The 13,182-nt window shown below is 41.4% G+C and overlaps 1 protein-coding gene across 1 annotated transcript; it reads right to left on the reverse strand.

Moving 5' to 3' along the window:
* Nucleotides 1–4,724: 4,724 nt before the first annotated feature.
* Nucleotides 4,725–9,570, reverse strand: foxj1b (forkhead box J1b). Its single transcript, XM_046378117.1, has 3 exons — nucleotides 9,246–9,570; nucleotides 8,435–9,097; nucleotides 4,725–7,749 (listed from the first exon to the last, which is right to left on the reverse strand). Exons 2-3 carry the CDS (start codon nucleotides 9,020–9,022, stop codon nucleotides 6,859–6,861), a joined length of 1,479 nt encoding a protein of 492 aa, XP_046234073.1. The 5' UTR covers nucleotides 9,023–9,097; nucleotides 9,246–9,570; the 3' UTR covers nucleotides 4,725–6,858.
* Between the last annotated feature and the right edge of the window lie 3,612 nt (nucleotides 9,571–13,182).

The raw sequence follows: 13,182 nt of genomic DNA on the forward strand, positions 1-13,182 counted from the left end.
CACATGCTGATCCATAAAGTGGCTTTATGCTGAATAATATATATATATATTTTTACTATATTTATATTTTTAATATATAGTGATATCATATTTATAAGTACGTAGTGTGTAGTAAGTGTATGTGCATTCTTTATGTAGAAAGCTTCATTTCTCTGGCCAAATGTTGCATACCTTATGAGGTCACTCCAGCATTTAAAGCAGCGAGATTTCAAAACAATGTTGAATTTTGTTGAAATTTGAGATGCAAGTTTTCACCCTTTACCAGTGACAAGTTGTCTTGAAAATACTGACATGGGAAAGAAAAAAAAATGGGCAAAACTAATGCAGCTTATTAATTTTATGGAACCATTTATTTAACCATATGCTAAACTGATCTACAAGATGAACATTTTGAGTTGAGATAGGAGTCAGTGGAACAAATAACTAGCACTTAGCAAGCTAGCTAACTTATAGAGCTTTCTTCTGAATATTCCACATAGCACCTTAAAAGAATATTTGTTTTATCTTTATTTTACAACTACTACCACTAATGATAAATTAATACAAATTTGAATAAATAGTTGACCAAATGGTCAATTGGGGGCCAAAATAAAACATGTCAGGTTTTACAAACAGCCTATGTTTTCCTTTTATTGGAGCGTCAGCAGCAGCAGCAGATCAGAGACCTGCAGAGTTTATTGAGAGGAATATATATTTTAATGATTTCCTAAAATGTGATGTGATTTCATATGAAATAAGGAAGCTTGCACGCACTTGTGCAATGCAATGCTGTACACAATACAGTATAATAAACAAATGTATATGTGCCAATATCACATGTTAAGAGCTAATGGTAAACAATAGGAAATCATCTTCCCAATAGAGATTCAGTTCATGACACCAACACAGAATCAGCAACACACAGGATTGGCTAACATTTAGTCAAATAAACCCTCTGACTGACATACTGATGCGCAGTGGCAACACCAACAGTGTTGTCCACCAGCTTGACCCCTATCGAGTTCCTTCTCTTAACCAACAGAAGCTCTGTCACTTTGAGGCAGTCACTGAAAGTCGACCCTGTGGAATACAAGAAAAATGTGAAGGTTAAAGCCCACATGGGAAAGGCACTCTGAGTGCTTAAGAGCATGACAGATGTAATGGAAAATGGTTTAGGATGTTGTGGCACCCTGCGGTGAATGTTGAATCCTGAGTGTATGTTCCACAAGTTCCAGCTCTGGAGAGCATCGTTAAAGTGACATATAAGCTCTGAACAGAACCTCTCTGGCCTTAAAAACCTCTATATGTGTTCATAATTGCCATCTGTGTGTGTGCAGTTCTGACTGCACTCATTTGTACACCTGCATTTGTCTGTGCTACATGGCCGGAATAAATAAAATTAGCACATCAAAACTGAAACAAAATCTACAGGGTTTCAATGTGGGTTCGTGTGGTGCTGGCAAATTGGAGATCCAGTCTTCATTAGTCAACACATTCAGAAGAATAAAGGCTCTTCGGGACAAAAACTCCACCAATAAAGCTTTTGCTGAAGGATAAGGCTAGGAAACATTCAGGTCTTAGAGTAATGATTCTGTTCATATTGTATGTAAACACGGCCCTGTGCACTTTGACCAATTATGCCAGTGGGTAAAACCCTAATCTCTATAAATGAAAGAAAACCCCCTCACCATACTGCACCTCAGACCTTTTATTCTAATTTACCATCCGCAATTCCTTTCAAAATGGAACAGGCAATCTAAATGGAAACCTTATTAGCATTTCATACATAAACAACAGCTTTTTGGAAAGACTATTTAGGTGTATTTCCTGCCGAAGTCCCTCCTCTTGTGTCAGGCCAGTCCAGAGAAGCATTAATAGATGGCTAGACCGCTAAATATCATCCCAGTCTTTTTCCCTTATCAATATGTAATGAGGGCTCGGAAACCAGAGATGGACAACAATTTCCCACCAGTTCAGAGAGGTGAAGGTTACTCTTGTTGAAGGTCCTTCCCCGACATAAGGCATTCCTTGCTTCGATTCATGTGCCCATGAGAAAATAGCATGTATCAGTATGATCTTACACTTATTTGAACATGTAATCACTAACACTCAGGGGTTCCACAGGGGCTATAAAACAGGCTTAGGGCGTTTTCCTTCTGCCACTTTTTGCTTTGTGCTACAATGAAGGATCTAATTAGTGAGGCACCCCCATCACATGTCTTCTATTAGCTCTTCCCCATAAAGAATAGCTCTGTGGCTATCCCCAATAAATGAGGAGTTGAACCCTCTGTCTATGTCATGCTGGGAGGTGCACTTCTTTAGAAAATCTGGTTGACCCTGTTTATGCCTGACTCTAATCAGGAGCAGTCCAGAGGTTGCCATGATGGCAATAAAACACTGAATACACCCTCTTCTTGTCTCCGTTTCTGACTATGCCCTCCTCTGTCCTGACACACAAACACAAACATGATGCAGAGAGCCCCAAGAGGGGCATCAAGAAGCAGGTTATAAACCATTATGAGCCAGGTTAGCTTAGAGTGACAGCCCAGCTTGTTCCTCCTTCTTTGAGCAGGTCCGCGTGCTGGGCAGTCCCAGCCTCTCATCCACCATGCTGAATAGAACCATGGGGCTCTGGCTCCACAGAGATAGTGTTATCTGGGTCGCCACGGGGCTCCGACCGCAGCCGTGTACACACACACTCAGCGGGCAGCGCACACATCAGTGTGAGTGCAGACAAAGAAACATGTGGACCAACACAAACATCATGGGCATATAATGTAACTGCACACAAGCACATGTGCACACAGACAAACAGAGGCAAATGTGAAAGTTCACACACATTTTGGTACAATGGGTGCCTCTTTGCCCTTCAACTTGAGTGTGACAGTGACACTGATGTTCTTTCTTCAATTTTTTTCACATTTTCTCTGTGAATGGAAGTAACCTCTAGGTCCATAACTTCAATAAAATTACCTGTAGCTGTTCTCTGTCAGCTGGAGTGAGTTTCTCCATGCAGGGTGGTCAGTGGCCACACGCCTCGGCCTTGAATCTGGCTGTAGTCCCTGCTGTTTTTAGGAATCTGAGTTATTCCACCCATTCCTGGAGATCTCCACACATGACCTGTCGCCGCTGGGAGCCGTGAGCCAGAGGGACAGGGATAAGCCGCATTTCTCCCCTTTTTCCAACAATTTCAATTAAAAAGAGATTTGAAGTGGAAAAGCACATTTTCATATGGGGCATGTAAGCAAAATCCTGGAAAAGGGTGAGAAAATATGCATTGGTGAGGCCATTTTCTAACAGCTATGATACATGGAGATTGTAGTGATAGGTGCAGGATCAACATACAGAGTGGGCCGCCCACAAGGAGGCACAGCCTTAAACTAGCTAGTTTTAGAGGGAAAGAACGCATCACATTTCACTGCATTAATGTGATAATATCTCGGTGCTTAAATCTGTGATTTTCACCACTAAAGTCTCCACTCTTCATAGTCTATAAATATTCCTCCTGAAACCCATATACAGTAACAAACACACAAAAGTATTGATTGGAGTTGTCTCATTAAAGTGACCCTGAAGCCCACAATCAAAACTTTTGATTAGCTGTAAAGAATGCAAATTTACCACAAACTAAGACATAGTGATTGTATTTGCATGGCCTGGCTCTAAGTTATCTTTTTTAACCTTTGGCCCCTTGTGACCCTCAGGGTCATCAGGCAAAATCTCCTGAATATTTCTGAACTAAGGGCTCCGCAGTTTGGGACTTAAGCCTGAGGACAATCATTCATATAATTTCCTAAATGCACTTTTAACATTGGATCTTTGTGATCTTTGACTTTTATTTACAGCATGCTTCTTATCTGTTCTGATATTTATTCATTTATTTATTTATTCTATCACTTAAACCACTTTACTTTCATCCCCGTGGTAAGTGTTGTCAAGTTGTTTTTAGCCATGTTAGCAGTGTGGCTTTAAGGATAGCAATGTTGGTCTGTTGGTCCACCTCTTTGGTTCAGAGTGAAATATCTTGACAACTGTTGGATAGATTGCTATGAAATGATCTTACAGACATTATTTGTCCACAGAGGATAAATGTTAAAACTTTTGATCCCCAGACTTTTCCTTTTGTGCCACCGTAAGTTTGACATTTGTGGTTTCGAGTAAAATGTGTCAACAAATATTGAAGGTATTGCCATGAAATTTGGTGCAGACATTCATGATCCCCAGAGGATGAACTGTAATCACTTTGGTCCCCTGACCTTTCATGTTCCTATATCAGGTCAAATTTTCAATTTTATTATAATTATTATCATTTTTAATGTACTTTTTTTCAATTTTTAGGACACATTTATAAACATAACTATAAATGTGCAAGTGTTAGCCAGAAATTTAATTTCATATACCTGAAGCTAACTTTTATCTGCTCCAATTTAGTGGAGCATACTAACACTAAATACTTTAGCATACTAACACACTAGATAACGACAGATGTTTTACCTGCCACATATCAAAATGTTTACCTGTAACCAGACAAGGCTAAGAAACAAGGCAGACTTACTGAATAGTAATTTCCTGTCTCTTTGTCACGTGAGTTTTGTCCCTTTTAAGAAACTAGTTGCAGGGTCCTGAGTCTATTCTTTCCAATGAAGCGAAGCCCCGTAGTGACCAAAGTAAATATTGGGCTCATTCGCCATAAGCCATGTGTCTTGCAAACATTCTGTAACTAGCATGTCATTTTTAGACAGACATATCGTGAAAAAATTAACTTTGTCTCTGCAGTTGTCTCAAAGATTATCATAAAGCTGAGTACACTCTCATCCAAACAGTTTCATCAAAAAGGATTCATACTGAAGGATTAATTTGTCATTGTCTCACGTATCAGATTATATTACACTGTGCAGCTCTTATGCTATCATATCTAGCCCCTGTATGTTTCAAATACCGAGCGAGTTCAGACCTGTCAGTGCTGATTAATGATAAACCCTGATAGACCTTTTTATCTCCTGATTGCACACACGCAGAGCTCTAACTCAAACAATAATCCTGGCTACAGCTGTATATTGCACTCTAACGTGTGGGTGTATGACAGTGACAAGTGAAGGAAACATATTTTTGTCATTGTTCTTTCTTTAATTGACACCATTTATTGCATCAAGGCATGATTGCATTTTTAAACAGCTTTAAAAAAGTACAAATGAAAATAACATGGTAAGATTAGAGTTCGTATCAAACTTGATCTATATGATACAATAAGAAAATCTGGCCTTTAAGAGTTGAATTTATATGTGCCTGCTCATCATTTGCCCCCTCGAACAAACAGTTATGATGTTGTCAAACATATTTTGAAATTCAGATTGATGAAAACAAACCATACAAATAAAAAAGACACCAAAGTAATCAATAAGGACAAAGGGAAATCTATCACCCAGTGACAGAAAACATAACTCTTTTTTCTTATTAATCAGCACAGAAACACCAATGAACTGCATATTCCTTATCAACAAATTTGGCGAAATATAATCAGCAAATGTCCAGTTTTGTATATATGTAAAAAACAAACAAACAAACAAACAACAACAACAACAAAAAAACAATATATTTAAGCAAAACAAAAAAAGCTGACTTATTGCAGTGTGGAGTTCAGTGTTCAAAAGGAATCTGATATGCACGATTAACAGCTTATGCATTACTTTCATTATGGTCAGTAAACTTCATAAAATATGATTTTAATATGATAAGAAATAAAATTAAACTAAACATCCTGAAAAACAAAGCTGTCTTGCTTTCCTAAAACTGCCGCCTATCAAAGTGCATAATGTTCGATTTTCATGACTGACAAGAAGGTCTGCTCCACTTTTCGCTTTGCAATACGTAACTGTAGACAAATGGCAAATGCTCCTGCCTAGCTTCATGCTATATACTTAAGTGAATATATATTAAATCGACTATATAACAAAGTCATAAATGACTGATTTCTAATCTCAGACTATGAATTTAGTTTTTCTGCTGTCCATCCTGCTCTGGTAATTTCTTTTAAAATCATGCACCACAGACCACTGGATTGGCTGATTTCACTGCATGTTAGTAAAAAAATGTTAATGCTAATGTAGCAAAATAGAATCCCGTAAGTCATCTCGGTCTCATAGTGACAGTGCTTGTTTGTGGGTGGTTGGGTTTTCTTCTCATTTCATCAAAACCCCAGAAGCAGCAAATAGCTGCATTTCAGTCCACTTCAGCACTCATTTGAACACATTCTCTTATGATCAGCTGCCTGACATTTGAGATGTTACAGTTCCAGAAAATCCAACTTAAAGCATAATTTCTCATATTTCCTGCACACAGTCGGCTTTTCCTTCCTTTTTTATTCTGAAGAAACCTTTTGCTGCCATTCATTCTACAGAGTCTGATAATCCCTCATAGTTCACTTCAAACTTCTATTTGGTTTATAAAAGTTTTTCTGTTTTATTGTCATTCCATCGGGTCTGATATATCGGTCATGTTAGCCACTGCTTCCTGTCAATCACCTGACACCCTGGCAATCTATGCCAGGAAATATTTTTTAATCATGTTGCCCAACAAAGTTTACAGTCAGATCAGTGACTGTTTTGAAGGGAATCTTTATCAGCTGGGATCACAGTTCCAGTTCAAGATAGGTTTGACATAATCATGTTTGTCTTTCAACAAAAAGACAAGTAAAAGTTCCAGATAATAAATTACAAATGCAGTGCATTGCAGAATGATTGGAGGGAAAGCACAAAGAATTGAACTGTTGTTCTAGTCAGTGTTATCCTTTTGGGGTAGAATAGCGCTGGACCAGCAATCAGAGATGCTCAGATCATTGGGTGAAAATAATTGGAAGTCAATGACGTTTGAAGTCGAAGGTCACAGATAGGCCTCCACTCGTTCCCATGGCTGCATCTCTGTGAAGAAACCCTCGCACAGGCCGAAGCCCTGATCCAGAGTCAGAGGAATCGCTTGTGCCTCTTCTTTGATTTCCTCCCAGGGCTGCAGCACAGTCTCCTCTGGCTGCTCCAGGAAAAGAACGGAGGGCTCATCGAACTGCTGCAGATGGTTGTGGCTTTGGAGCAGCTGATCCTGGTCCAGCTGCTGCTGTGGATGCTGCTGGGGCACATGGAGCTCCCCCATACTGACAGAGCAATCTATGGAAGCAGCGCCCAGCTCCATGTAACCGTAAGACTGATGGGAGTTTAGGTGCTGGCTCTGACCCATGATGTCCCCTCCACTGCACCACCTCCCCAGCCCTGCTGAGTGCTGCCTCCCCTGCATGGAGACCTCCATCTCACATCCCAGGGAGCTTAGTGCCGTGTTGATGTCCAAATCCTCGAAGGTGCTACAGCTCCCGCTGAGAACGTCATCGAACACGGACGCCAGGTCAAAGTCCCCCCTCAGGATGTCTGCTTTTTGGGCCTCTGTCGCCAAAAGTGGAGACTCAGTGGCCCTCATCATCTTGCTGTTGTTTTTAGAGGGCAGGTGCTTCCGTTTGCTGCCTGCCCCTTGGTAAGGGAAACCATTTTGGGTGCTGTGATAACCCTGAACCAGTCTGCTCTGTCTGTGGGTTCCACTGTTGGTGCTGGTGCTGCTGCTGTTGTTGTAGTGGTTAGCAGACATCCTCCTGCGTTTGAAGATGCCGTTGACAAACATGTCAGCATACTGTGGATCAATCTGCCAGAAGCCTCCCTTCCCTGGCTCGTCTTTCTGTCGGGGGACCTTCTTGAAACACTTGTTGAGGGACAGGTTGTGACGAATTGAGTTCTGGGACAAAGGAAAGAAAAAAAGATAATTAACAGGATCCCACTGGTTTTGGGCAAATTTGAGTTATTCATGCAAAAACTAAATGTGCCAATTTGTCTTTGTAAGGTAGATGAGAAGAGAGGAGGAGGAGGAGGAGGAGGAGGAGGGAGGTGTATTGTTGTTGTTTGTATAGGAAAGCAAATGTACCTAATGAGGCTTTCTAGTAGCAGGCAGCTCTGTGCATTTCAAACATGATCAGCTGTGCTTAGCTGCCATCTCTCTCAGGAGCCCTCATTAACACACATATGCATACACACGTACACTCTCTCTCTCACACACACACACACACACACACACATTAGAGTGCTTTCTTCATCGCATCACCATTCCCCTCAGACAAAAGCCCTGTATGAGGACTCTCCTGAAAATTTTTTGAGACCCTTGCATTAAAAAACGCCTGATATGGAGATCATCAAAGGCTGAAGTCAGACTCAAATCCTGTGGGCACGCTGTGTGTGTTGAGATTTACTCTACATCTAATGCTTTGCACCTATAAAAGTACAGCCTTGTCGTCTAGTCTGTAACGCAGCATTAAGATGTGGTGTTTCATGGTGACACTGGGATCAATTGCTCACCCTTCTCTCCCCCACTTCGCTATTTATCTGACTCATCAATTATAGAAGGAAAGTTAGCCGGTCTCGGTTACCTGCCAGCTGGGCTCCGCGTGTCTGTAGTAGCAGAAATTCTCCGTTATCCAGTTATAGATGGTGGACAGAGTCACTTTAGGCTGTTTGCTGGCCTGCATGGCCATGCAGATGAGAGATGCGTAGGAATAGGGCGGTTTGACTTTAGGGTTGGTCTTGTAGTCGACCTCCACAGGCGGGCTGGCCTGGATGGGGATCTGTGGGTAGCCGTTTCCTGAATGTGCGCAACTGGCGAACCGCGGTACCGCGGTGGAGGCGCTGCCGGAGGTAACGGGGCTGCCAAGGTACGAAGGCATCCCGGTGGCGGCGGTGTCCCCAGCCGGCGGGCTGGACGGAGAGTCGGTGCCACCTCTGGGGAAGCCGAGGCGCTTGAGATAGAGGTGCTGCTGCGAGGACGGGCAGCCAGGTCCAGCTCCATTGGGTCGCTCTGGGTCCGCGCTGAGGATGGAAAAATTCTGGAGCCAGTGGAGACTGGTGAGGCTGTCGTCCATCGGGGCAGAGTCAGACCCGATGACCTGGTCGTCCGAGTAAACCTCCAGCCATTTATCCTTAAACTTGTTGGCAATGTCGGGGCTTGTCAGAACCGGCATCCTGGCTTTGTGCGCGCGTCGAAGGCTGAATATGGCCAGAAAATCTTCAAATAGGCATTTAAAGTTTTGTTTTACCTTGAGGAAAAGGAAAGGAAAAAAGTCAGGGGAAAACACAGTTAATTAAATTAATGACCCAGTTATCAAATAAAAAAACACGTTCAAAATATCCCAAACCAGAAATATATTAATCCCAACATTGCCAAATGATGCGTAATATCTCTACCTCCGGTGCAGCCGTTTAGGAGCAGATTCTCTGTGTGCACCTGTTGCAGTCCGTCCCTGCTGCTTCTCCTCTCCAAGGACTCAGTGGCGCATCCAGTCTCTGCGCAACAAGTGCGGCGAGGGGAGGGAGAGCAGAATCCAGCAGAAGCTCATAAGGAGAGGGGAAAAAAAGGGGGACAACGCCACTCAGGACAGGTACATGCCGACTCAGGTGAACCAGGATTACTCATCCAAACACTCGGCTCAGTTTGAGTGTCGTGAGAATGTGTGCATGATGCAAAATAAGTTGCTCATAAAGCCCGAGAGACTGCCCACCATCCCTTTAAACGCCCTAAGGGATTTCTGATTGGCTGGCTACCCTTGCCTCTCCAGGTTTCTCTCTCTCTCTCTCTCTCTCTCTCTCTCTCTCTCTCTCTCTCTCTCTCTCTCTCTCTCTGTCTTACACACACAAAAGGAGGGGCACTCAACGTGGAATGAGTGCAGTACAGGTTCACTGCGGTAAGAACAGTCACTTTGTCGATTCTTTGCCTTTGTCTTCATCCCGGAAACAGGGGCTGAAATGTGACCTTTGTGGGCGCGCGTCACGCCCCCCCCCCCGCCGCGGCCGCCGCTGAAACTGACGCGCCACAGGTCCCGCTAAAACATCTGCAAGGAAGGCAGTCCGTTTCAACCGATAATTTGGCATACATTTTCTTTGTGGGCGTTTTACCTTTCAGTGGATTTCAGCTTTTTCTTTTAAATGTGCATTGTTAGAATGAATTACTTATAATTGTATACCTGAGGATAAACAGACCTATTTTAGCAGAGACATTCGACACCTATAAAAGTAGTACTGGCAGAAATACGTTTTTGTTTTTGGGAAGTTAAGAGGTTCATGGCAGTTTGTTGGATGTAGTAGTTCAATTTTAATTGGACATTTATGATCCTAGGGCAATTGCATGTCAGATGAGTGATTATTGTGCAAAATTTAAATCAAGACAGCAATCAAAGATATAATAAAACAAAGGAATTAAATAAGGCAAATAACAACAGATGTACGATAAGATAAGTTAACTTTATTAACCTGCCGAGGAAAATTAGGTTGTTATACATGTGCCACATTGAGCAGTTGAGACAGTCTCACTACACATGTTGAAGCTTTCCTCTTCAGACACGTTTTAAAGGCTCAATGTGCTGGATTTAGTGGCATCTAGCGGTGTGGTTGAAGACTGCAACCATTTGAATACCCCTTGTCTCACCTGTCATAGGTTTGAGCACCAGGTCAGTTATTTTCTGTTTTATTTTGAAGGTCTCTCTCCTCATGCGTCATGTTTTGAATTACACTTCCTGTTCTTGCTTCTTCCCACTGAGGCGGGAGTACTTTAGCTGTATTATCCTGGTGTCTGCGTGCTATGTGCGTTCCCTCTTTCAGTTATCAGTTCCTCTGCACTTTCTTCATTTGCTCTTTGTGCTCTTCTTTTGTTGTTGCTTCCCTGTATTCACTTTAGTTTGAGTATTTCAACTTAGTTTTTTGGATCTGCAACAGCCTGCTTCTTCTGTTTTCGTTGTCTGATCTCAGCTTATTATTATTTTGTTTTTTCAACTTGCTTGCTTTGTGTTTTTGCTTTTGGGTCTTCTTTGAATTTCTAAAACTCGACACCCTGAAAAATCATGAAAAGCAATTTCTAGAGCCAGTGTTTGGCTTGTCCTTTCTGGGCTCCTGATTGCAACATGGCATTCTCTGTGGAAGAGAACCTGTTCCCTCTGTGTATGTAAAACGTTCATTCCAAGTTAATGAAAATAACTATTCTTACGTTCAGGTGATTATACACAAATTAAAACACAGTTATGAATGTGTTCCTGATAGGTTTTTTGTACAAAAATTCTATCCTTAAAATTCTGGAGTTAACTCATGCATGTCATTCATGTGACCATAATAATAGGTCCAAAGAAGCATAATCAATCTTGAGATTTTTTTAAAAAGAAAATAAGTAAACCACTCATAATCAAAATGCATCCATGTCTGGTATAGACCAGCATTTAATCAGTCTCTGTTAGTGGCACATGGTCATTTATTCAGTACATTCAAAGGTGAATGGCTATGTGAATTATGCAGAAAAACTGCCACTTAGTGGCATAATAGTGCATTGCAGCTACACCAGATAGCCAAATCACAAATGAAGTCACTGAACTACTGGCATGACAGACAGCACGGTGGCTCTGAAGGTGAGAAAGATGCCCTACAACCCACAGAAAACACTGGTTTATGTAATCATATGTATTTAAGCCAAGATTGTTAAATTGGAACTAGTGTTCATACACCATACCGCTTTCCATATAAGAGATGCACCATACCTGTTTTCATATTTTCACTGCAAATGTCATGTTTGACTGCTCTCATTAAAATCCAACTCTTACTGTAATACTCTGTGTAACCCTGGAGTGTATTTATGGATGAATTACATTTTTCACAAGGTTTTATTACATGTAGGCATTCACTAGGGAGCACATTTTAAAACATTTTGAACAAAATCTGATGAACTTTTAGGGTCACCGCTTGCACAGGAGTGTGGAAACACTGAATGTAATGTATGAAGTAGGAAAGACTGGGTTAGCAAAGTTTCCTGGCTCTTTCAAATGTCAAATCCAACTTTTCCATCATTTACCCATCCATGCAACTTACCACGTCAGATAAACAAAAGTCCCTTGTGGCAGCATCATGCTATTTGGATTCTCCTCCAAATAACATCCATACCATTCGTCTTGTCATGGCCCAGGTACACAAATACACGTGAGATGCCACCACTGCACAAGGCATCTGAAAGAAAATAGGTGGATTTATGGCCTTATAATCACCTATGTCACATGTAGGATACACAAAACTGCCATTCCTTAAAGAAAGCCTAGATCTGTTTGGGATTACATACTGAAAGAATCATGGCCACTTCATTGGTAGGAAGGAAGAAAGCCTTTACAGAAGCAATTTTACAAGATGCCCACATGCATTAATGATGGCTCTTGCTCTTAAAGCCTGGAGATATTTCATTCAGTATGCAGTGCCAGCCATCTCTCTTCCTCTCCGAACAGATTTTGTTAACAGATCTGAGGTTAGGGCTTTGGAGTATGGAGGCTGACAAGAGCTGGCATTCAGTGTAGAGCACCGAGGATGGATGAGTGGCAAAATCGATGGTGCAGCACTTGAAGAACGTGGATACGGCAGACCAGCTGTTGCATCCTGTCAAGGAGGCTTGATTTTTAAAATGTCTCCAGGTTTGTTCAGGTTCTTGACAAAGGGCTTGCTTGTGAGATAGGCAAATGTTTGGACAGCTGTTCTATTGTTGTTAAGCTGTCCCACAGCAGGAACTATCCACACATGCAATGTGGCTACAGTCATTCTAATTGTTGAAAGAAGTTGCAGAGGAGGACTGTTACATCAGTATGTATTTTTTGTTAATAGCACCATGAACCATAAACTAGGAAAAAGCTAACATATGGCAAAGTCCTTTAATTTAATTCCTCTAGCAACAAAACTGTGATGCTCACATCTTCATTTTTGGGGAAAAGTGGAGGACCATCTGATAAACACACGATACTCAGACTTACTACAGTGGTCACTAAACTAACTTCTGGAGAGGCAGAGCTCCTGAACACTCCTTGTAAGTTTGAGATTTTTTTAGATATTTGCTATAAGTTGTCTGATCTTTGTTTTAAAACTAAAAAGCAGATAAAATTTTGACACCCTATTAAAACAGATGACCCTTAAATTATATATATTTATTATATAATGGATAGTCAGACACTTTGGACAATGTGCTTATTCACTTTTTGACAAGACAAGATCACTCTCAGCTTTATTTGGAAAACAGAGTAAAACTGGGTTAGCTTAGCACAAAGAGCAGAAATGGGGAAGGCAGCAGGTTTTAAATCCACAGATTAACAAATTACACCTCATTTGTTTC

This window comes from Scatophagus argus, chromosome 21 (assembly GCF_020382885.2).
Source record: "Scatophagus argus isolate fScaArg1 chromosome 21, fScaArg1.pri, whole genome shotgun sequence".
Taxonomy (NCBI): domain Eukaryota; kingdom Metazoa; phylum Chordata; class Actinopteri; family Scatophagidae; genus Scatophagus; species Scatophagus argus.